Source organism: Eumetopias jubatus, unplaced genomic scaffold (genome assembly GCF_037043125.1).
Source record: "Eumetopias jubatus isolate StellerSeaLion01/CBP00866 unplaced genomic scaffold, mEumJub1_p1.0 scaffold_159, whole genome shotgun sequence".
Lineage (NCBI taxonomy): Eukaryota > Metazoa > Chordata > Mammalia > Carnivora > Otariidae > Eumetopias > Eumetopias jubatus.
In genome coordinates, this window is record NW_028274965.1 from 79,801 (window position 1) to 103,609 (window position 23,809).

At 43.0% G+C, this 23,809-nt stretch overlaps 1 protein-coding gene across 1 annotated transcript in view; it reads right to left on the reverse strand.

The window, feature by feature from the left end:
- Positions 1-725: 725 nt before the first annotated feature.
- The window catches only part of LOC148161556 (X antigen family member 5-like), a 34,661-nt gene continuing 11,577 nt past the window's right edge, over positions 726-23,809 (reverse strand). The window contains exons 3-4 of the mRNA XM_088020760.1: positions 1,107-1,232; positions 726-733 (exon numbers count right to left, since the gene is read on the reverse strand). Coding sequence (XP_087876886.1) covers positions 726-733; positions 1,107-1,232 — 134 coding nt within the window. The remainder of the gene's footprint in view (positions 734-1,106; positions 1,233-23,809) is intronic.

The window sequence follows — 23,809 nt, forward strand, 5'->3', positions numbered from 1 at the left end:
GATATGACAGCATACAACAAGGTTGAAATGCAATAGGTTTTTTTTTGAATAGACAGAATAATCCAGAATTTGACAGAATCTAAGAATGGGTATCCAGGTCTCCATACACAAAAACATCAAGCAAGATGATAAAATTTGACTCAAGTTGTTATTTGTAACAAATAAGTCATGTAAAATAGAGTATTTTGTTATTCTTTGAACAGAACCACAGAATGCAACAATCAGCATTAAAAAGGATTGTAATATATCTGATTTGAATTCACTAATTATTTTAAGATTAAGGGTGGGATTTAGAATTAAGTGGTTCTCCCAGAATCACACAATTTATGTTATAGCTGCTACTTTATACAAACTGATATTTATTCCAAATATATATTGTATTTGTTAAAAGGCAGACATTATTAAAAAAAACTCTGAAAATTATTAGCTAGTTAAAATACTGATACTCAAAAATAAGAAAATGTTCTCATTTTTTTAAAAAGATTTTATTTATTATTTATTTGAGAGACAGAGATAGTGAGAAAGAGCATGAGCAGGGAGGAGAGGGAGAAGCAGGCTCCCGCTGAGCAGGGAGCCCAATGCGGGGCTCGATCCCAGGACCCTGGGATCATGACCTGAGCCGAAGGTAGACGCTCAACTGACTGAGTCACCCAGGTGCCCCAAATGTTTTCATTTTTTAAAAAAATATTTTATTTATTTATTTTTAAAGAGATAGTGCAAGCGCGCTAGCGGGCTTCGGGGAGGGTGGGCAGAGGGAGACAGAGAATCCCAAGCCAACTCCACACTGAGCACAGAGTCTGACACAGGGCTTATTCTCATGACTGTGAAATCATAAACCGAGCAAAAATCAAGAGTTGGATACTTAACGGACTGAGCCACTCAGGCGCCCCTGTCTTCATCAACATGGCTTTGACCCAATTTGTTTCTATATCTGATCGTCTAGAAGTCAGGCAGTCAGGCATTTAGGGTTTAAACTACCTGTCAAAGTATCTTTATATGTGAATTCTGTTATTAAAGTCACAGTAATATAACATCTATATTATTAAAGATATAATGGTCAAGAAAACAGAAAAGCATATACTTTACATTGTTAATGGATCACATACCTGCTTCTGGCATTTTAATGAACTCTACACTTGGTAAACTTGCCCCCTTCATATTAGGAGCATCTTCGCTTTTATCCCCAGTCTTTGACTGAACCAGTTTCCGGAGATCAGCTTTCATTTCAGGCCCTTAGAAAAGAATGGTCATCAATTTAAGCAGTAAACATAAACATAAACATAAAGAAGTCATAATATTCATTCTTTCAGTTATATGAAATAGAAGTGTGCAGGCTAGTGTGAAAAAAAAAGTGAGGGAAGATGGACTTTACATCTTTGCTTTTCTGTATTATGATACTTTATTTCAAACGACATTCTAAAGATAAACCATACTAAATCTATATTTCTTTCATATTACCATAGTGTACTAAGAGTAGAGAGCATCAGCTATCTAAGAAATCTGAAGTCTACACTATAGATATGATTATAATGAAAACATAATATCCTGGGTCACCTGGGTCACTCAGTTGGTTAAGCCTCTGCCTTTGGCTCAAGTCATAAACCCAGGGTCCTGGGATTGAGCCCCAGTCTGGTTTCCCAGCTCAGCAGGGAGACTACTTCCCTCCTTCCCTGCCCCTCTCCCCCGCCACTGTGCACTCTCCCTCACTCTCTTAAAATAAAAAAAATCATGAAAAATGTAATTTACTGGGGGCCTGGGTGGCTCAGTCATTAGGCATCTGCCTTCAGCTCAGGTCATGATCCCAGGGTCCTGGGATCAAGCCCTGCATCAGGCTCCCTGCTCGGCAGGAAGCCTGCTTCTCCCTCTCCGACTCCCCCTTCTTGTGTTCCTTCTCTCCCTGTCTCTCACTCTGTCAAATAAATAAAATCTTAAAAAAAAGTCCCTTTTAAAAAAAATTGTAATTTACTGAACGATTAGCTTATTGTATTTGTGGGACCATGACAAATCCTATACTAGTGAGATCCATCCCCTATTGGGGCAACCTTTAAGTTTTTGAGAAAATTAACTAGTTAGGTTTCAGTGCAAAGTCCCTCTATGTAACTTACGATAAATGAGTCATGTATAGAACAAAAAAAATAAAAAATAATAGCAAAACATTAGTGACTAATAGTCAAACTTTTGTATTACAGTGAGAATAAAGGAAGTAGGGTGGAAAGAAATTAATGAACTTTGTTGTCAGTCGTATTGTGGAAACCTCTTAACAGTGAATTCCAAAAATAATCCATGGTCTGAATGATGTCAATAAAACACTACAAGTATTTGATGAAAATACTATATTTGGAAGACATTCACTTCTTGTTTCCGATCATATATTTTTTAAAGATTTTATTTATTTATTTGACAGAGAGAGACAAAGCCAGAGAGGGAACACAAGCAGGAGGAGTGGGAGAGGGACAAGCAGACTTCCTGCCGAGCAGAGAGCCGATGTGGGGCTCGATCCCAGGATCCTGGGATCATGACCTGAGCCGAAGGCAGACGCTTAACGACTGAGGCACCCAGGCGCCCCGTTTCATGATCATATTAACATATTTTTGATTTTCTTAATCATAAAGATATTTAAACACCTTTTGAAGCCGCTTAAAATCTTACTAATATAGTGACCCTAATGCCAGTTTCGCAAATTATCCAGCTCTTACGAAACATACCATATCAAATGATTAATCAGACAGTGGCTATCATTCATTGAGCTCTTTTCTGGAGTCCCTCTCCTGCTCCATTCGACTGATTCCTGGGACAGTATTTTTTTTTTAGATTATTTATTTGACAAAGAGAGAGAGAGAGAGAGCACAAGCAGGGGGAGAGGCAGAGGGAGAGGGAGAAGCAGACTCCCCACTGAGCTGGGAGCCCGACCTGGGGCTGGATCCCAGGACCTGGAGATCCTGACCTGAGCGGAAGGCAGACGCTTAACCATCTGAGCCACCCAGGTGGCCCACAAGGCAAGAATTTTAAGACCAAAAGCTCAAAGTTTCTTGTGGTTGAAAACTGTCCTTTCACACTTTTTATTGACGCGTTAATGGGTTTTTCAGGTAGTTCCCAGAACGAAGAAGAACGTTATTTGTGACTCTTGTGTTCCCAAGTGAGGCCTTGCTGGATTAGTAAGTTTATGTTGATGTAGAGAGCAAAGTGGAGTCTGTCATGTCAAGCAGGGGCCTGTGTCAAGCAATGACCCAAGTAGGTAACGGTACTGCTGCTAGGAGGGATGGCCGGGACCAGCATCAGCCGACGCCCCAGCACTGATAACAAGCAGAACCAGAGGAGGTCTGCAGGGGCAGACCTTTAAATCCCGACTAAATCCCTTTAGAAAGGGGAAGAATTTTGCAGCAAACCGCCAGACTCTTCAGACATGACCCCTCTATGACTGACCGCTGAGAAAAGGCAACTGCCTCCGATAGCTGCGCCCGACGGATCTCTGAACAGAACTGAGATCCTTCACCACTTGAACGTAATAAGCGGTCATGCCCAGAGCTGCCCCGGACCAGAACGGACCGGACCGAGGCCTTGTTTCAACTGCATGCCCACAGACTGACTTCCCCTTTGGTTCACTAACTTCCTGCACTCTTGTGTTATCTCGCTTGTGGTGTGGTTTGTCTTACGTCCTGCTCTGTGTGCTGTTTGAGAAGCCAAGTTTAATCACAGGGGGGAGTTGTCATTGAGTTTGGAATCCTGAACCTGCTTTATAATGGTGATTTACTTTGTTCTATGATTGCATAAAGCTGACGTTGGGGAAAGACACAACCCCTGTGTGTGCTTTCACAGAGGGGTCATGACGGTTGATGAAAGCAGGGGAATACGAACCCTTGCTAATGTAGACAGTCAGCTGTGTGCAGGTGTCCATTTTGATTACTTTGAGATAACTTAGTAGTTTTGTGTGGGAGGTGCACATGGAAGAGAGGACAAGAGGGGCGCCCTAGTCAGAAAGTATCTTTTTCTGAATAAGTTAGGATATGCTGCTGAACTTAAGTGACTCCGATGTGTTCCATCTAGCTGGGCTTCTTCGAAGGAAGTAGCTTCAGTATAGCAAGGGAGGTCTCCCAGGCTCTCTGCCTCTTTCTCCCTGAGAAGCAGACTGAATAGGAAATGTGATTCTTCTCAAGGAATGTTTAAGAGTGAGAGTAGTCACAGTCCTCAGAGGTTTATTTTTTATCTCTTAAAATCATTGTCATCAAGGAGACTATCATCACCGAGTTATTCTGGCTGGCTCTTTCTCTTTTAGCCCCCGTTTTTGGGTGTGCGTAGCACTCAAGAAGGGCTCAAAGGTTGGGACGTGGTGATTTCTGAATTTACACTTTCTGGGAGCACCTAAATTGCAAACATTCAAGGTCCTGCCGTCAGATGCCTGGACAGTTAGTTGTGGGTGCTGAGGACCTGATGATGCCTGAACTGCTCCAGTCCACCTCCCAGGCCTGACTTCAACCTGGTACAAATATTTGGCTTTCTCCCACCATTCCTGTTGGAGAAAAGTGTTGGGCAGCTCGTGATAGGGCCATAATTGGATTCAGGTGAAAGCCAGTTGTGAAGATGCTCCGGGGACCCCAGGAAGCAGCGGCAAGTATCAAGGACACTGTAGAGGCGGGAAGAACTGCCCGACTGTTGCCTCCAGGAGCTGTGTCTGCGCTGCTAAGCCCGGAGCTAGGGCTGAGAGTGCCAGAAACTCCTCTACCTGGGGGAGGGCTTCAGTTTTCTGCAGGACCAGAGCTTCTCTTCATGCAAGCAGGAGAATCTAGGAAGCAATTGAAATTCCCTCAGAACCGAGGATGTGTGGGCATGGGGCAAGTTCTACAGATTCGGGGCGGCTGCCATTTTCCAGGGTACTGTAGGCAGCTAGTAACTAAGCTCACACTGTTTGCTGGTTGAGGTCAAAATGGATCAATGTAACCGTGTGAAATGCAACTCTCACCCTGGCTTCATAAGGTGGGAGCATTGTAGGAGATGGGGTCCTTTATTGCTAGGGCACAGAGTGTATGAGCTTTGGCGATCTTCTCTTGTCTTCAGACATCAACACTTTTGGTTCTCAGGCTTTGGTCATAGAGTGGGACTTACAACCCGTGTAGGGGTGCCTGGGGGGGGCTCAGTCGTTAAGCGTCTGCCTTCTGCTCATGTCATGATCCCGGGGTCCTGGGATTGAGCCCCGCATCGGGCTCCGTGCTCCACGGGAAGCCTGCGTCTCCCTCTCCCACTCCCCCTGCTGGTGTTCCCTCTGTCGCTCTGTCTCTCTCTGTCAAATAAATAAATAAAATCTTAAAAAAAAAAAGAAAGAAAAAAGAAAAAACCCCACAAAAAAGGACAACCCCATGTAACCAGGCCTTTAGACGTGGACTGAAGTAGGCCACCGACTTTCCTTGTTGTCTTGTTTGTAGAGAGCCGACCGTGGGTTTTCTCACCCTCATAATCACATAAGCCAACTCTTGTAATGAATATCCTCCTCTTATATATGCCTGTACATCTGTATGTAATCCTCTTGGTGCTAGTTCTCTGGAGAATGGTTGACTACAGAAGGTTTTGGTGCCGAGAGTGTTTCTAGAGGACCCGGATGTTCAGGGTGGGTTTTCTGAATTGCTTGTTGGTTTTCTGCAATTGTCTAATATGATTACATTTAAAGAAGCTAATGGCTCGATTTCTAGTAGGAAAAACAGCACCGATAGTCCATGAATCGTTGTTTACAGAGATACACAAAATATGTGCATTTGACACTCCTAAACAACCACTTATAAGAAGCAAGGAGTTATGTGACTCTGTATATGATACTGAAGAGCTGCAGAGTAGTGTGTTGTTGGGGTCCAGGGCCCAAAGCGGCTTCTGAGGGCCAGAAAGAATTCTTGAGACATCTCTGGTGCAAAAAAAAGGTGGTTTTATTAAGGCAAGGGGACAGGTCCAGTGGGCAGGAAGAGCTGCTGCCCTGGGACTGGGAGGAGCAACTGATGATATACTTTGGGGTTGGGGGAAGTAAAGATAAGGGAAGCTTCAAAAGGATTTTCATATGCTAAAGAAGACTCACAAGAAACCTGAGGCCTTGATGTTGTCAAACCAAGATTGTTTTTCCCTCAGCAAGGCATTAACTTCAAGACTTTGGGAGATTCCTGGAGGTACATTATACTCCGCCTGTCTCAAGGATTTGTCAGTGGGCTGCCAGTTAGAAGGACATCTAATTTTACCTACATTTCCTTCTGCCTTTGTTTCCCACATCACCGCCGCTGTCTAATAAACATAGCTCACATTCCCCGACAGGAAGAGGTTTAGCTTACCTGCCCTAGCAGGAGGAAAGAAGAATGTCTCTTTGCCCAGCAACAGCCCATCCCATGAAGACCACCACACGCAGCCAATGGCAAGCTGTAGAAAACCCTCCCAGCTTCCTCTTCTCCACTGTAAAAGCAAGACTCTCTCCTATGATCTCGGCACTTACAGAGGGGTTGCCTGGTTTCCTTGTCCAGATTGCAAGTCCTTTGCTTTTCCTGAATGAGGTCATTTTGCTGGTAAAAAAGAAAAGAAAAAAAAAAAGCTGGTTCTTTTGTGTTTTGAAGGTCAACCATACACTCCTGGACATTGATACTCTAAATCTTTCTTCTAGTCTTCCCAAAGGGACCTTTTAGTAGGGTGACTGGATACTGGGAAAGAGGAAATGATCACAACTTTTAGGGACTGCTGGACACCGGTTCTGAAGTGCCACTGATTCCAGGAGACGCAAAGTGACTCTGTGGCCCTCCAGCCTGAGCAGGGGCTTATGGAAGTCAGGTGACCAATAGGCTATACTGTCAGTGGATGGGGAAAATTCAGTGTGAGATATTCATACTACCATCTGTCATCAGTGAGGAAGTGGAAACCAAGTCAATAGCAGTGAGATATCCCGATGTGTCGGGAGTGGATGGAGGGTCACACACACAGTGATGTGTCCTCCCCCAACTTGTAGTTGCGGCAGGAATCAAACGTTAGGAATGCAACTAGCCTCTGCATCAGGAATATAGGCCTAATGTAAAGGTCGATTTTAGATAGTCCCCTCAGCGAACCAGTCCTTTTCGTGGTGCAGTGCCGTGGACAGTTCAAGCAGCTTCCATGATGTTTCCCTAGTTCTTGGGCTCACAGATGGGTGTCTTCAATCTGCAACAGTCCCCGAGCCTCAGTCCTGTTCACTCAGCCTGGGCCTGCTTTCAGTGCAGCACAGCTCCTGCTGAGGCTGAAAGAGCCCACAGCAGGCACATCAGGTTTCAGTACAGAGTCAGGTCAGGGAATCAGGATCTGTGAAGCCAGGGTTGCAAAGAAGCCAGAAGCTTTTCTTTGGCAGCAGCAGCAGCAAAGGCAAAAAAATCTTCAAGCTGGACAGCCCTGCCTCAAGTCCAAGCAACAAGCAAGGCTACCCTGAGCCCCATTTATCTTGTCAGGCATAGAATCCAATTGCCCCACTCAAAAACATGCACACTTGGCTGACAAATCATGACTCTGTATGCACGAGATAGCTGATCTTGCAGGCGTTCACTAAAAACTGAAAACTGCTTTAAAACCCCAAATTTTATCTTCATCTGTATATTGCCACCCTTTTATATTGTTTCCCATTTTACAGAGGCAACAATCTGAGTAAAAACCATCAGGTATTGGGACATGTTTTCTTCTTAATATTCGCAGAGCCAAAATGCCAATCTGCTCACCTGAGTCAAACACAAGTTAAGACACGAAGTCCCTTTAGTACCTTTTTGTTTCTATTTTCCCTGATAGGGATGGTTCCTTCAGCATTTAAGATACTGTAAGTATATATGACACTTTACATCAATTTTATCATATGTCCAGTTGCACCAGCCATAAAAGGAAACAAAACAAATACTTACTGTTAGATCTTATTTTTTTCTTTTTCGGTCTCTCGGAAGTATAAGATTTGGATTATAGATGGCAATGGAGATCCTCTGGAATGCTGGGAGGTAGCCTCAGGAGAAGCAGCAACGCTGAAGTTGAGGCTTGAAAACTTTTCCCCTGTTTCCTTCTCGATTATCTAAAGGTTTACTCAAACCCAGAGAATTGGCTTAATTTTACCAGTGCCCTTGGAGGAGAGAGAAACTAAAATTTTAACTTCTTCTTCTTCTTCTTTTTTTTTTTGCTCCCCCCCCCCCCGAAGGTTACCCTTGTGTATTTTTGAAAACCTGTTCTTCTGCCTGGAGGACAGAAGAAAAAACAAATTTGTCACCTGGCTATGCTGTTTTTCTCCCTTCAGGAAAAGTTTTAACAAGATTTAAGCCATTCATGACGAAAGCATTCCGCAAACGAGGAGGAGCCGAAGGACGATCTATAAAGAGCAACTACAAAAATCCCACATCTTACAGCATACTTAATAGAGAAAGACTACTTGTTTTTCTCTAACATCAAGAACCAAGCAAGAAACTGGTGTAGCCACTGTGGAAAAGAGTATCGAGGTTTCCCAAAAAGTTAAAACTAGAACTACCCTACAACCTAGTAATCGCACTATTGGGCATTTATCCCCAAAATACAAAAACACAAATTCAAAGGGATACCTGCAGCCCTATGTCTCTAGCTGCATTATTTACAATAGGCAAATTATGGAAGCAACCCAAGTGCCCATTCATAGGTGAATAAAGGAGATGCTGCAAATATACACAATGGAATACTACTCAGCCATAAAAAGGAACGAAATCTTGCCACTTGCCACAAAACGGATCGATGTAAAGGGTATGATTCTATGTGAAATAAGTCAGTCAGAGAAAGACAAATACCATAGATTTCACTCATATGTGCAATTTAACTAACAAAACAAACAAGTAAAGGAAAGAGAGAGAGAGAGAGAGAGAGAAGGCAAAGAAACAGACTCTTAACTATGGAGAACAAACTCATGGTTACCAGAGGGGAGGTGGGTGGGAGAATGTGTGAAATAGTGGGTGGGGATTAAGGAATGCACTCGTGATGAGCACTGGGCAATGTATGGAAAGGTAAATTGCTATATTGTACACGTGAAACTAAGGTAGCACTCTATGTTAGGTATACTGGAATTAAAATTAAGCAAAGGATATCTTGTGTTCGTGAATTGAAAGCGTTAATGCTGCTAAAATGTCTACACTACCCAAACCCATCTATGGAGTCAATGCAATCCCTATCAAAATGTGAGTGGCATTTTTCACAGAGAGAGAAAATAGAGTCCTGAAATTTATATGGAGCCACAAATGTCCCCGGTTGCCAAAGACACCCCGAGAAAGAAGAATAAAGATGGAGGCATCCCACTTCCCGATCCAAACTAGAATTATAAAGCTCTAGCAACCAAACTAGCATGGTACTGGCTAAAGAAAGAGACACATATACCAAAAGAACAGAATGAGGAGCCCAGAAAGAAACCTACGTATACATGTACAGCCAACTAAGATTTGACAAAGGAGTCAAAAATATTCATGCGGAAAGATGGTCTCTTTAATAAATGGTCCTGAGAACACTGGATACCTATATGCAGAGCAATGAAATTGGAGCCCTATCTTACACCACTTGCAAAAATCAACTTGAAATGGAGTGTGTTGGAAACAAAAGACCCGAAATTGTAAAACTCCTAGAAGACAACACAGTGAAAAAGAAACTTGACACTGGACACATTGACAGTTCCCAAATGAGAGTGTTCCAGCATTATCCTATAAACAAACAGTCACTCTTTGTGATCCAAATTTCAGTCCAGAGACTGAGTATGGCACCTAAAGCACTAGCAATCTAAGCACAAAATTAATAAGTGGGACTGCATCGAGCCGAAAAGCTTCTGCATGGCAAAAGAAGCAATGAACAAAGGAAAAGTGAACCTACAGAACGGGAGAAAATATGTATAAATATTCTACCTGATATGGGCTTAATATCCAAAATACAGAAGGAACTCGTACAACTCGGTTGCGTAAAAGAAACAGTCCTATTTTTTAAAAGGGGCAGAGGAACTGAATAGACATTTTTCCCAAGAAGACATGCCAATGGCCAATAGATCATGAAAAGCTGCTCGGCATCACTAATCAGCAGGAAAATGCAAACCCAGACTACCACCAGGTATCACTTCACACCTCTCAGAATGGCTGTCATCAGAAAAAAGAGAACAAGAGCTGGTGAGGATGTGGAGGAAAGGGAACTCTTGTGCACTGTTGGCAGGAATGAAAACTGGTACAGCCACTATGGAAAGCAGTATGGAGAAAATTAAAAATAGAGTAGAGTATCCAGCAACCAACTTCTAGGTACATGTCCAAAGAAAATGAAATCAGGATATCAGAGAGGTACATGCACTCCCATATTCATTGCAGCATCACTCACAATAGCCAAAATATGAAAACAACCCAAGTGTCCAAAGAGGGGAATGGATAAAGCCGATGTGGCATGCATATCTGATGGAATACTGTTCAGCCGTGAGAAGGAAGGAAGTCCTGCCATTTGCGAAAACGTGGATGGACCTTGGGGGCAGTATGCGAAGTGAAACAAGTCAGAAGAGAAAGATGACCACCGTATGATCTCACCTATATGTGGACTCCAGAAAAGCGGAACTTGTAGAGACAGAGTAGAATGGTGGTTACCACGGGTTAGGGGTAGGAGAAGTGGGAGATGCTGGGCAAAGCGTACGAACTTCCAGTTATAAGATGAATAAATCCTGGGGATCTAATGTACAGTATGGTGATTACCGTTAATTTTATTGTATTATAGACTTGGAAGTTGCTAAGCGTGTAGATCTAGTTTCTTTTTAAGACTTTATTTATGTATTTGAGAGGGGTAGAGGGACAGAGACAGAGACAGAGACAGAGAAGTCATGAGCGGGAGTGAGGAGCAGAGGAAGAGGGAGAAGCAGACTCCCCAGTGAGCGTGGAACTGGATTCAAGGCTCGATCCCAGGACCCTGAGATCGTGACCTGAGCCAAAGGCACACAGTGAACCGACGGAGCCACCCAGGCACCCCTAAGGGAGTAGACTTAAGTGTTCTCACCACAAAAAGAAATTGTAATTATGTGATGGAGGCGAGGTGTTAGCTAATCCGATGCTGGCAATCGTTTCATATATCTCTCTATCGGTCTGTCTGTCGATCTAGCTATTTTATATCCAGCACTCTCTGTCTGTATTTTCCTCTTTTGTACTCCTTAAAATTGCTCCATGTTATATGTTATTTACATCTCAGTAAATCTGGGGGGGGAGGAAAGAACCAAACAAGGATGTCCACTTTCACCCCTGCTATCAACATTATACTGGAAGTTGTAGCCAATTAGCTGAGGCCAGAAAAAGAAATAAATGGCTTACCAGTTGGTGAAGAGAAAAAACAACTCCAATTCACAGATCATATGATGGTCTACATAGAAATATTTTAGAGACTGTATGAAAAATACTCATAGCAGTAACAAGTGAGTTAATGAACATTGCAGGATATGAGTTCAACAAACAAACAAACAAAAAAACAAGCACCTTCACATTTCTAGAAACTAGCAATGAAATATTGGAGGCAACACTTTAAAAAAATCCACAATTCCATTTATAATAGATCCATCCCCATCTCTACCAAAATATGTGCCTGTTCTGCATTCTGCACAACCACATTCAACAACTTTTGTGAAACTCTATTTGTGTTATGAAGAGTGAAGGAGTCTCAAAAGATTACACGCTCTATTATTCCACTTATATGATATTCTCGAAATGACAAAAATCTAGTAACGGAGTACAAATAAGCGGTCATCGGGGTCCAGACGTGGGGTAAGAGAGTGAGCATACAGGGGCAGCATAAAGAACTCGGGAAGTTCTGAAGGGTGACATAAAAGCTCTGTATACTGACTGCACTCCTGATTATGTGAATGTGGACATGTGTTGTAATTCATAGAACCGTATACGAAAATGTGAATTTTACTACGTAATTAACAATAGAAAGTTGCCTGTTAGGCAGGATAGAATCCTTGCTTTTGTGTAAGACTGCTCCAACATGGCTGTATGAATGACTAAACATTAGTTTGTTAGCTTTTGAGCTAGACACAAAGTGGATCCTATAGTGTGTCCTGTTATGTATCCGTTTTATTTTCCCCCACTCATCATTATGTCTCTGTGGGATTTAGTTCATTCTTTTTCACAGCTGTGCGGTATTCCATGGTGGGAATCTGGCACAATTTATTGATATGCTGCCCTGTTGGTGCATGATTGAATTATTTCCAATTTTTCTCTACTCCAAGTCGAGTTTATATATAAGCATTATTGTATGTCCAAGAGAGCACACCACAACTAGCATAAGAGGGCAGAAACCTGAATTGCACACTACTTATCCATCCAGTAGAAGAGCACTGAATACACTATGCCCGAAATAAATCATGGGACATCATCAAAATCATTTCAGAACCTGCGAACCACCCTTTGGATAAGTTACACTAGCGTTTACCAGGGGGTGTTGTGAAGAGGACACACGACTGTATCAAGTGCAGTTGGGTCCAGTTACCAATGAAGCAGTGAGCTCCCTGAGCCCGTGTCGGGGTTCCCCATGGGCAGAGATGAGAACAAACAGGAAGGACCCTGTGACACAGATGGCTGACCACCACAGAGCACTACAGAGAGGACCTCAAGTGGCCCATGATTCTGATTTCAGAGCTTCCCACCTGTCTGAGTGCGCTAAGCGCTTCCGGGGAGGCAGCCCCTGGCTGTGCCTGAGGAGACCCAAATCACGGCTTCCCGTCCAAATCTGACCTGCTCCTCCTCTTCTGGGGCCAAATCAGCTTTCTCATCACTCCAGAGCCCTTTCCATTCATGAGCATGCCCTGTGTGTGGGGAGTGTAATCGTGCCCATTGGGCAGGTGAGGAGACTGAGACCCATGGAGGGCAGGAGCTGGGTCTGTGGCCCAGCAGCAGGTCAGTGGGCATGTTGTGGGTGGGTCATTCCTCACCCCACAGCCGTACATCCCCTCGGGCCATCCAGAGCTTTTCTGCTACCTCCTCCTCAGGCCTGTGTCTCCTCGAGACCAGCAGCCCCCGTGCATCTACGTGCCCCAGCTAGGAGTTGTAGTCGCAGCATTCAGACCTTGGGAGGGGCCTGGGTGGAGGCAGAGTCGGCAGCTGGCCAGGATATGAATGGGGACCCAGGGGCTCTTTTCTAAAACCGGGCTCTGCTGGGGATGCTCCAGTGCCTTCAGGGTCCTGAGTGTGCCCATCAGGACAGGCCAAGCTGGTAGCCCAATCTGTCTTGGGGTCCAGGCTACAGAGCAAGATGCTCTTGTGGAGAAAGGTTAAAATGCTAACTTTCAATGTGGAAAGGATGACTGACAATATGAGAACTTCCTATTAACCACAGAATTGTGCTTCTGGTAGGAGAAAGAAGAACAGGAGGAAGAGGAAGACCATCTGTGGAAGACTCTGAACAGCAGGGACTAAGACCGGGGTCCTCCAGGAGGCAGAGGCAACGTTGGCCCTAGGCTGCCCCTAGCTACCCACACACACAGAGGGAGGGTCCAAGGGACCTCCAGGTCAGGAGCTCATGCACCCTGAGGCCAGTGACCCTCTCAGGTGTGAATGATTCAGTGTGTGTTTCTCGTCTGTCTTCTCTGAGGCCTTCCTGGTCTTGGAGATGAGTTGCCCCCTGCTGGTAAAGACTATAAGGTGGACAGTCCATGGCTGAGCTGTGCCTGGTGACACCAAGACCTCACCAAGGCTTCAGTGAGGCTTCCTCGAATGAAAGGACAGGTCACTTTGACTTAGCAGAAAGCTCATGATTGGAACAGACTCACCCTGGACCACAGACATCCAGAATGGGAAGTGGAGGGGTTGTAGCATGTGAACGGGGACAGATGGGTGAGGGCTAAGAGCTGAGGACAGAGCGCAGGGGCCACCGTGAGATCAGGAACCTGGCCCTAGTAATGAGGAAGAACAGGGAGAGGAAGATCAGGAAGACTCCCCCAAGAGACAGTGAGAAAGAGATGAGACGTCAAAGACAGAGAGAAAATTTTACCTAAACCACTGCATTCCAAAGACATTCCACTGTCACCGTAGAGGAAATAGCCTATCAAGTAGGGAACCCATTTCTTACGCCTCTCTTCTTGATAGGAGGGATCAAACCTCACAAGTTTTACTCAGCTCCCTGTGTCTCTGACAAGACTGTGAGGGTAGATGATAGTCCGTGTTAGCTTATATGCTTTTATCATTATTTATAGGGCGGAGTAGTAATTGTTGATATTTATTAGAACAAAGTTCTGGGGACTGTAACAAAAAGGATATTGACCCTTCATGAAAACTGTGGTCCCATCAGACTATTATGATCTGGGCTGAATGCCCATCAGAGGACAGTACAGGGAGTCAGCTAGTCAATGAAAAACATTTTGCATAATGAGCAGTAAAGATAGACATCGAATCCCTAACATAGTTTGCACGTAACTTAAAGATGCTCTATATGCTGTGGAGCAGGGATGAAAATGGTATTCACGTCATCCCAAAAGGGAGCACCTGTACATGAGGCCTGGCACCTGAAGTATCTCAGCGAAGGGCTGAAACGATAATCTGCCTTTGTTCGCTACTGTGGGAACAATGTCTGAACGGCTCTGAAGGAGGAGCGTGTACCACCTGCCAGGCCCTGACAGGACGTCTGGTCTATGGCTGATTTTAGGTTGGCCTTAGTCATCACTTTACATCTGTAAGATAATACAGATCGTATCTGCCTTCTACATTTCAATCGTTGCTCATACTTCCGGGTGTTCAATGGAACCCTCATTTTATTTCAGAAGACGTATCAACTTAAAATGATCACGATCATCATTTCGGGGACTTATCATTTCAAATAGCCTGTATTGCACTCAGACCAACGACTTGATACCACGTCCAATTCAATTTTGTTTTCCACATTTTCAGTGAGGAAACAGGCTACAGAAAAAGCATCCCTTGATTCTATCAATAGATGCAGAAAAAGGATTTGACACCATCCAACATCCATTCATGATTAAAACTCAGAAAACAGAAATAAAGAGGAACTTCCTCAGCTCGATAAAGAACATCTACAAGAAACCTTCAGCTAACACTGGACTTAATTGTGAGCTTTCCCTCTGAGGTCAGGAAAAGGCAAGGACGTCCCCTCTTGCTATTCAGTTTCAACATCCTACTCGAAGTCCTAGCTAACAAGGGAGGAAATTATAGATACTCTGATTGAGAAGGAAGGAACAAACTGTTTCTGTTTGCAGATATCATGATTTTCTTTGTAAAGATACTTAAAAGAATAAAAACCTGGTGGAACAAATTAGCCATTCTACCCAGTTTGAGGATACAAGGTTACCATAGCAGAGTCCACTGCTTTCTTCTATATCGGCCTAAGGAACTGGACTTTGGAATTAAGAGCCCATTACCATTTACATTAGCACCCCACAGAATGATCTATTTGGTCTAAGTCTAACAAAATATGTACAAAATCTATATGAGGAAAATTACAACGGTCTGATGAAAGAAATCAAAGAAGAACGAAACAAATGGAGAGATAGTTCATGTTCATGGAAGGGGACTCAATATCGTCGACTTGCCAATTCTTCCCACTTTGTTCTATAGATTAATGCATCCTAATCAAAATCCGGCAGGTTATTTTGCGCACATTGACAAACTGATTAGGAAGTTTCTATGGAGAGGCCAAAGACACAGAACAGCCAACACAATACTGAAGGAGGAGAAAAGGTTGGTAGCCTGACACTACCGTACTTCAGGACTTAGTATAAACTTAAGACAATCAAGGCAGTATGGTACTGGAGAAAGAATAGACCGACAGGTCAATGGAACAAAAGAGAAAGCCCAGAAACAGACCTCCATAAACACAGCCAACAGATTTATGCAATGGACCGAAAGTAATACGCTGGAGCAAAGAAGTCTTTTCGACAAATGATGCTGGAATATCTGGACATTCACGTGGGGAAAAATGAATTTAGACACAGACCTTATGCCCTTCACAGCAAATTAACTCAAAACGATCATAGACCTAAGTGTAAAATAAAAACTACAAAACTGCATGGGAGATGCCTTTGCATAGGCAATCCAAAACAGAGCAGAACATCTAGATGAAGATGGACACAGAGAACATTTCTTTTGATACAACCTAAAGGCATGATCCACGAAAGAAACAATAGATACGGTAGGCCTCATTAAAATTAAAAAAGTCTGCTCTTTGACAGACTGGCAGAAAATAGATGAAGAGGCATATCTGATAAAAGACTGTTATCCAAAATTTAGAAAGAATTCTTAAACCCCAAAATATGAAAATGAACACCCCGATTTAAACATAGGCAAAGACACGAACAGGGAAGTCACCAAAGAAGATACACAGATGGGAAATAAGCATATGAAAAGATGCTCAACATCCTATGCCATTATGAAATTGCAAAATAAACAACAACGAGGCATCACTGTACACTGAGAACATCAAATGTTTGTGAAGACGTGCAGTAACCGGAACTCCCATTCGCTGCTGGTAGAAAGCCAAAGCGGCATAACCGTTTGGAATACAGAATCGAGGTTGCTCACAAAACTCAACACATGCTTATCGTACAATCCAGTAATCACACGCCTTAGTGTTTCCTCAAATTAGTTGAAAATTTATGTCCGCACAAGAACCTACACACAAATGTTTATAGTAGCTCTATTTATAACTACTCAAACTTGGAAGCAACCAACATAGTGGTTTCCTTTTTTGGGAGATAAATGTATATTTATCTAGAGATACGGCACATCCAGAGAACGGAATATTATCCAGGGCTAAAACAAAGGAGCCATCAAGCCATGAAAAGCCAGGAGGCACCTTAAATGCATCTCAGCAGTGAAAAAGTCAATCTGAAAAGGCTATACATACGGTAAGATTCCTACTATGGTGATCTTCCGTAAAAGGCAAAACTATGGAGACATTAAAACATTAGTGGCCTCGTGAGTTAGAGGAGAGAAGGAAGAACAGGCAGTGTGCAGAGCAATTTTACGACAGCGAAATAATTCTGTAGATACAATAATTGCACTTTTGATGTTTAGTTAATGTAGTTCAAAGTTTATGCCCACTCAGAAATCCTGTGGACATGACATTACTCATTTGTGAAAACTGTTAGAATGTACAGCACCAAAGGTGAATCACAACGTAAACTGTCGGTGGACGTTTGGAGGGATTATGATATATGGGTTCATCGATTATAGTTCATGCATCACTCTGACGCAGAATATTGTAAGTGGAGGAGGCTGTGTATGGGTGGGAGCGGTAGGTATGTGGCAAATCTGACTTTTGGCTCAAGTTTGCCGTGAACTTAAAACTGCTCTAAAGAGTAAAACTATTTTAAAAAACCTAGTGAGGAGTTTCTGCTGCTGGCTGCCATGGAGTTAGCTCACTGCTGCCTATGTCTCCCTGTGATTGTAACTGACCATTGTAGACAAAAGGCAAAAATAAAAAATAAAAAATAAAAAATAAAACCACTTGCCTGAGGAGTCTGAAAAGGAAGCAAAGCAGATGCCTTGTCGTAGATAGTGAAACCAGGGAGTAGGGAATGGTATAGGTTGTGTTACCCGTTTCCTTTCACACTTTTGTCTTTAACATTTCCCCGAGCCAGACTGCCTCACAGATTTGTGCAACAGCAGGGATACATGCAATTGACAGAGGAAGTGATACTTTGGGCCCAATTTACAGATGATTCTGCACCATATGCAGACACCACCTGCAAGTGGATAGCTGTGGTACTACAGCCCCTTTCTGGGATATCCGTGGAGGACAGTGCGGAAGGGTCAACCTCCCAGTGGGCAGAACTTCAAGCAGTGCACCCGGTTGTTTACTTTTCTTAAAAGATCAATGGACAAGGGCACTAGGGTGCCTCAGTTGGTTAAGCGCCTGACTCTTGAATTCGGCTCAGGTCACGATCTCAGGGTTGTGGGATCGAGCCCCCCGTTGGGCTCTGTGCTGGGCGTGGAGCCTGCTTAAGCTTCTCTCTCCCTCTCCCTCTGCCCCTCTCCCCTCCTCTAAGGAAAAGAGGAAATGGACGGAATTCTGATTATCTTCCAATTCACGGGCTGTGGCCAATTGTTTGGCAGAGAGGTCAGGGAAGTGGAAGGAACAGGAATTAAAATAGGTGACCAAATTCTAGGAAAGAGGTATGTGGATAGACCTCTCTGAGTAGGTGAGAAATGTGAAGGTATTTGTGGCTTATGTGAATGCTCACTAAAGGGTGACCTCAGCAGAGAGGAAGATTCTTTTTCTTTCTTTCCATTCTCTTTTCTTTTAAATTTCAGTATAGTCGCCCTACAGTGTTATATTAGTTTCAGGTGTATACTATCGTGATTCAACAATCCCAGACATCACCCAGCGCTCATCAGGACAAGTGCACGCCTTAATCCCCATCGTCTATTTCACCCATCCCCACCCCACCCCCACCCCCGGTAACCATCAGTTTGTTCGCTACAGTTAAGAGTCTGTTGGTTGGTTGTCTCTCTCTCTCAGCAGAGATGCATTTTACTAATCAAGTATATAAGATGAACTGTTCTATGGATATTAGCCTCTTTCCTCAGCCATCCTTGTCATTGCCCAATGGGCTACTGGACCAATTGGCCATGGGTCATAGAAGGATGTTATGTATTGGTTCAGCACTGGACTTCTACTCACCAGAGCTGACGTGGCTGAGTGCACCGCTGAGTGCCCATACCTGCTAGCAACAGAAATGATCCGTGTGTCTTTGATAAGGCACCATCCCCCCCGGTGATCAGCCAGCTAGCTGGTGGCAGGTTTATTACATTGGACCTCTTCTATCATGGAAAAGCGGCATTTGTTCTTACTGGAATAGACACTTACCATCGACATGAATTTGCCTTCCCTGCATGCAATGCTTCGTGTCTAAACTAACAGCAGTGACTTACGGAATGCTTTTCTTACCACTGTTGTATTCCGTGCAGCCTGATTCTGATGGAGGAACTAAGTTCACAGCACATGGTGTGAAGCCACGAGCCCCTAGTCATGCAATTCACTGGTGCTATCATGCTCCCCACTGTTCCAAGTCCGCTGGCTGACGCAACGTTGGAATGTCCTTTTGAAGACTCTGCTAATGGTGCCAGGTAGATGGCAATACCCTGTAGGAGTGGGGCAAGGTTCTCCAGGAGGCTGTATACCTGAATCAGCATCCAACACACGGGGCTATTTTGCCCATGGGCAGGAATCACGGGTCCAGGAATCGAGGGATGGAAACTGGCAGTGGCACCACTCACTATTAACCCCTAGTGATGCACTAGCACAATTTCTATTTCCTGCCCCTGTGGCTTTATGCCTTGCTTGCCTAGAGGTCTTAGTTTCAATGGGAAGAAAAATGACAATGATTCCGTTGAACTGTAAGTTAAGAATGCTGCCCACCGCTTTGGTGCTAATACTTTCATGTAACCTGCCTTCCAGAGACGCTTCCCAGGGAAAGAACAGATGATGGTTAAGTTCATGTGTCAACTTGGCTAGGACAGAGTATTCACATATTTGGTCAAATACTAGAGGGGATATTGCTGGGAAGCTAATCTCTAGATAAGGTTAACATTTAAACCAGTAGACTACGAGTAATTCACATCACCTTCTATAAGGGGGCCGGGACTCATTCAGTCAGACGAAGACCATAAAAGAAAACAGGGCTGAAGTCACCCAAGGAAGAGAGAATTCTGCCTTCATACTGTCTTTGGATTTGGGCTGTAATATCAGCTCACATAGTAAGTTTTCCAGCCACTGTGTTGTTATCCACTTCTGGAGTCCCCAAATCCTTTTCCTTTCCTTTAATATTATTCAGAATTTTCTCTTTTTCCTTTCCCAAGTTTTTACAAAATTCCAGTGAGTTTACATACAGTGTAATATTAGTTTCAGGTGTAGGATTTAGTGATTCATCACTTACATACAAAGCCCAGTGCTCATCCAACATCCCCTCCTAAATCCCCATCCCCTATTTAACAGATTTCCCCCACCCACCTCCCCTCCAGTAACCCTCAATCTGTTCTGTATAATTAAGAGTCTGTGTCTTGGTTTGTCTTTCTTTCCCCTGTCCCATGTTCATCTCTTTTGTTCCTTATATTCCATACATGAGTGAAAGCACATGGTTTTTTTCTTTCTCTGACCGGCTTATTTGGCCTAGCTCCATCCACACCATCGCAAATGGCAAGATTTCGTTCTTTCAGAGTTTTCATTTGGTTGCCTCTTGCATTAATCTCAAACTCCACAGGCTTGCTTCGTAGAGAAGACCAAGTAGAAATGAGTCTCTGTCATTTTGTCCAGACCAAAACTCGTATCTTGTTTTGTACAGAGTGCCACTTCTTTCATAAATTTTGGCACATGCCCGAAACAAAAGCTTATGTCTAATTCTTATTTCCTCAATGTGCTGAATAATGAAAGTCGGATTAGTACTTTCAAAAGTGAGAACTTACCCATATCATCCAATTTAACACACCTATACTTCATCAATATGGAACCAACGGCTATTAAACCTCTAGTACTCTCTGAGTCATGCAAGAGACTGTATAATATGAAATTTATCGAGTGCCAGGGTTTTCCATGCTATAGTCCACATCAGATTGATTTTTCATGTTATTTTTGAATAGGCATAGTGTGTGATCAAAACTGCTATTCCTTAATATACAGAAATCTTATTGTTCCACTGAGTAGAAATATTAGTAGAAACGTACTGTCCATATGTTAAATGGATGGGTTTCAGTAAAAGAAAAATGTTGCCTCTACTTTTAGCAATGGTACTTCCTAGGAATAACTGCGTATGATTCTCATCCTGAAAGATGAAAAATTTCAACAGAAAACTAAACTATCTTTAAATGATTCAAATGGACATTTTCAAATGGTGAAAACCCAGCATTTAAAACTAAGAATCCACTATATCGGGTTAGCAGAAGATTCCATACAAGCAAGGTCAGGACCAAGGCAGACCACAGGATTAGGGAGCTGAAAATATCAACATGAAGCTAGAGAGAAAAAAAGGTAAGGATTCAGGTCCAACACAGGTGTAAGTGAAGACAGGCAAGGAGAGAAAAAACAGGGAAGAAGCAGTGTGTGAACAAACAATAGCCCAGATTTTCTACAACTGATGAAAGGCATCCGTACATATCACAAGCTCTGTAGACCCTCCAGAAATAATGACAAAGATAGTTACCCCCACAGCATCAAATTTAAAGAGTGCTGATAACCAAACAGAAATTCATAAAAGCAAGCAGGTAAAAAAGTATACTTTACCTTTAAAGGTGAGCGATATCATAAAATAATGAAACCTAGGAGAAAATGAAATGGTAGCTTTCACAGTCTAGGAAACCAAGTGTCAATGTAGGATTCTATAAGCAATAAAAATATTCTTTAAGAAGACGAATTGTAAGTGTTCTCTCTCCCTCACAAACACACACACACTGATGAAATTCATCACCAGCAAGTGTGCACTAAGAGAAATAATATTAAAAGTTCTCCGGGCAGAAAAAATAGAACTCCAAAGTGAAACAGTATTATAGGAAATAAGGAGGAGCAAAGAAAGGTCATTATGTGAGTAAATATAAGAGAATATTGACTGCATCATCATTGTAGAAACAAAAAAATCATATTTTATGGCGTTTCAAGTATATGTAAAATTAACGTAATGTAAATATAAGGTAGAAGTTCAAGGGGAGAAATGAAGTTAAAGCATTCCACAAATCCTGCAGTATAAGGGAAGTAATAGAATTCATACTTTGCATTCGCTGTTAGTAATTATTAACACTGTATCAACTCAGGGCTGCATAGTGGAAGCTGTGTGATAGTCAATAAAAGAGAAAGGAAATACAGACTTAACAACCTCACAGAGAAAAGTGGAATCACAAAAAATATTGGAACGTTCTCATAAAGAGAAAAAGGGCCATAAGAAGTATGAATCAAAAGACGGTAACAAGTATTGTACTCCATGTCACCGTGAGGTTGAATCTAATATTATTGATTTATTTAAATTCAAGTGCTTAACGGATAGTGTAGTATTAGTTTCAGAGTAGTTTCACTTTAGTGATTCACCAGTTACATATAAACCTCAGTCAGTGTTCATTACATCCAGTGCCTCCTTACTGGACATCTCCCAGATAGCCCATCCCCCACCCACTGCCCCTCCAGGAACCCTCAGTGTGTTTCCCATAGTTAACTGTCTTTTATGGTTTCTCTCCCTTTCTGATGTTGTCTTATTTTACTTGGCCCTCACTTCCCGTATGGGGATCTACTTATTTTGATACCACATATGAAAATAATTTTAAACGGGTCAGGGTTAAAATTATAAGTGTGTAAATAGAACACACAAATGAATAAATATATGCATCCACACGGTCCCCTCTTTTACTTTGTTTTTTTTTAAAGTTCGCTCCATGCCCACTGTGGAGCCCGACACGGGGCTTGAACTCACGACACTGAGATCAAGACCTGAGCTGAGATCAAGAGTCAGGGGCTTAACTGACTGGGCCACACTGGCACCCCCTCCTAGTGCCCTGTTCTTGAAATGTGCATACTGCTTTCCTTTCCCGTTCTTCGAATATACCCTAAGGATACCGTCTTGACATAGAATTGTGGTGATAAGACTCTTTGGATGAAAGACCTCAATGTGAGACAGGAATCCATCAAAATCCTAGAGGAGAACATGGGCAGTAACCTCTTTGACATCGGCCACAGCAACTTCTTTCGAGATACATCTCCAAAAGCTAGTGAAACAAAAGCAAAAATGAACTTTTGGGACTTCATCAAGATCAAAAGCTTCTGCACAGCAAAGGAAACAGTCAACAAAACAAAGAGGCAACCCACAGAATGGGAGAAGATATTTGCAAAGGACACTGGAGATAAAGGGCTGGTATCCAAGATCTAAAAAGAACTTCCCAAACTCAACAACGAAAAAAGAAATAATCAAGTCAAAAAATGGGCAGAAGACATGAAAAGACACTTCTCCGAAGAAGACATAGAAATGACTAACAGACACGTGAAAAAATGTGCATCATCATTAGCCATCAGGGAAATTCAAATCAAAACCACATTGAGATACCACCTTACACCAGTTAGGATGGCAAGAATGGACAGGGCGAGAAACAACAAATGTTGGAGAGGTTGTGGAGAAAGGGGAACCCTCTTACACTGTTGGTGGGAATGCAAGTTGGTACAGCCACTTTGGAAAACAGTGTGGAGGTGCCTCAAAAAGTTAAAAACAGAGTTACCGTATGACCCAGCAATTGCACTCCTGGGTATTGACCCTAAAGACACAGATGTAGTGAAAAGAAGGGCCATACGCACCCCAATGTTCATAGCAGCAATGTCCGCAATAGCCAAACTGGGGAAAGAGCCGAGATGCCCTTCAACAGATGAATGGATAAAGAAGAAGTGGTCCATATAGACAATGGAATATTGCTCAGCCATCAGAAAGGTGAATACCCAACTTTTACATCAACATGGATGGGACTGGCGGAGATGATGCTACGTGAAATAACTCCAGCCGAGAAAGTCAATTATCCCAGGGTTTCACTTATTTGTGGAACATAAGGAATAGCATGGAGGACCTTAGGAGAACGAAGGGAAAAATGAAGGCGGGGGAGGGAATCAGAGGGAAAGATGAACCATGAGAGACTATGGAGTCTGAGAAACAAACAGGGATTTGGAGGAGAGGGGAGAGGGGGGATGGGTTACCCCGGTGATGGCTATTAAGGAGGGCACGTGCTGCATGGAGCACTGGGTGTTATACGAAAACAATGGATCATGGATCACCACCTCAGAAACTAATCACGTATGTTGCGGCAACTAACAGAACATAATACAATTTTTTTAAAAAGAGTCTTTGGAAGCTGTATATGGCTGA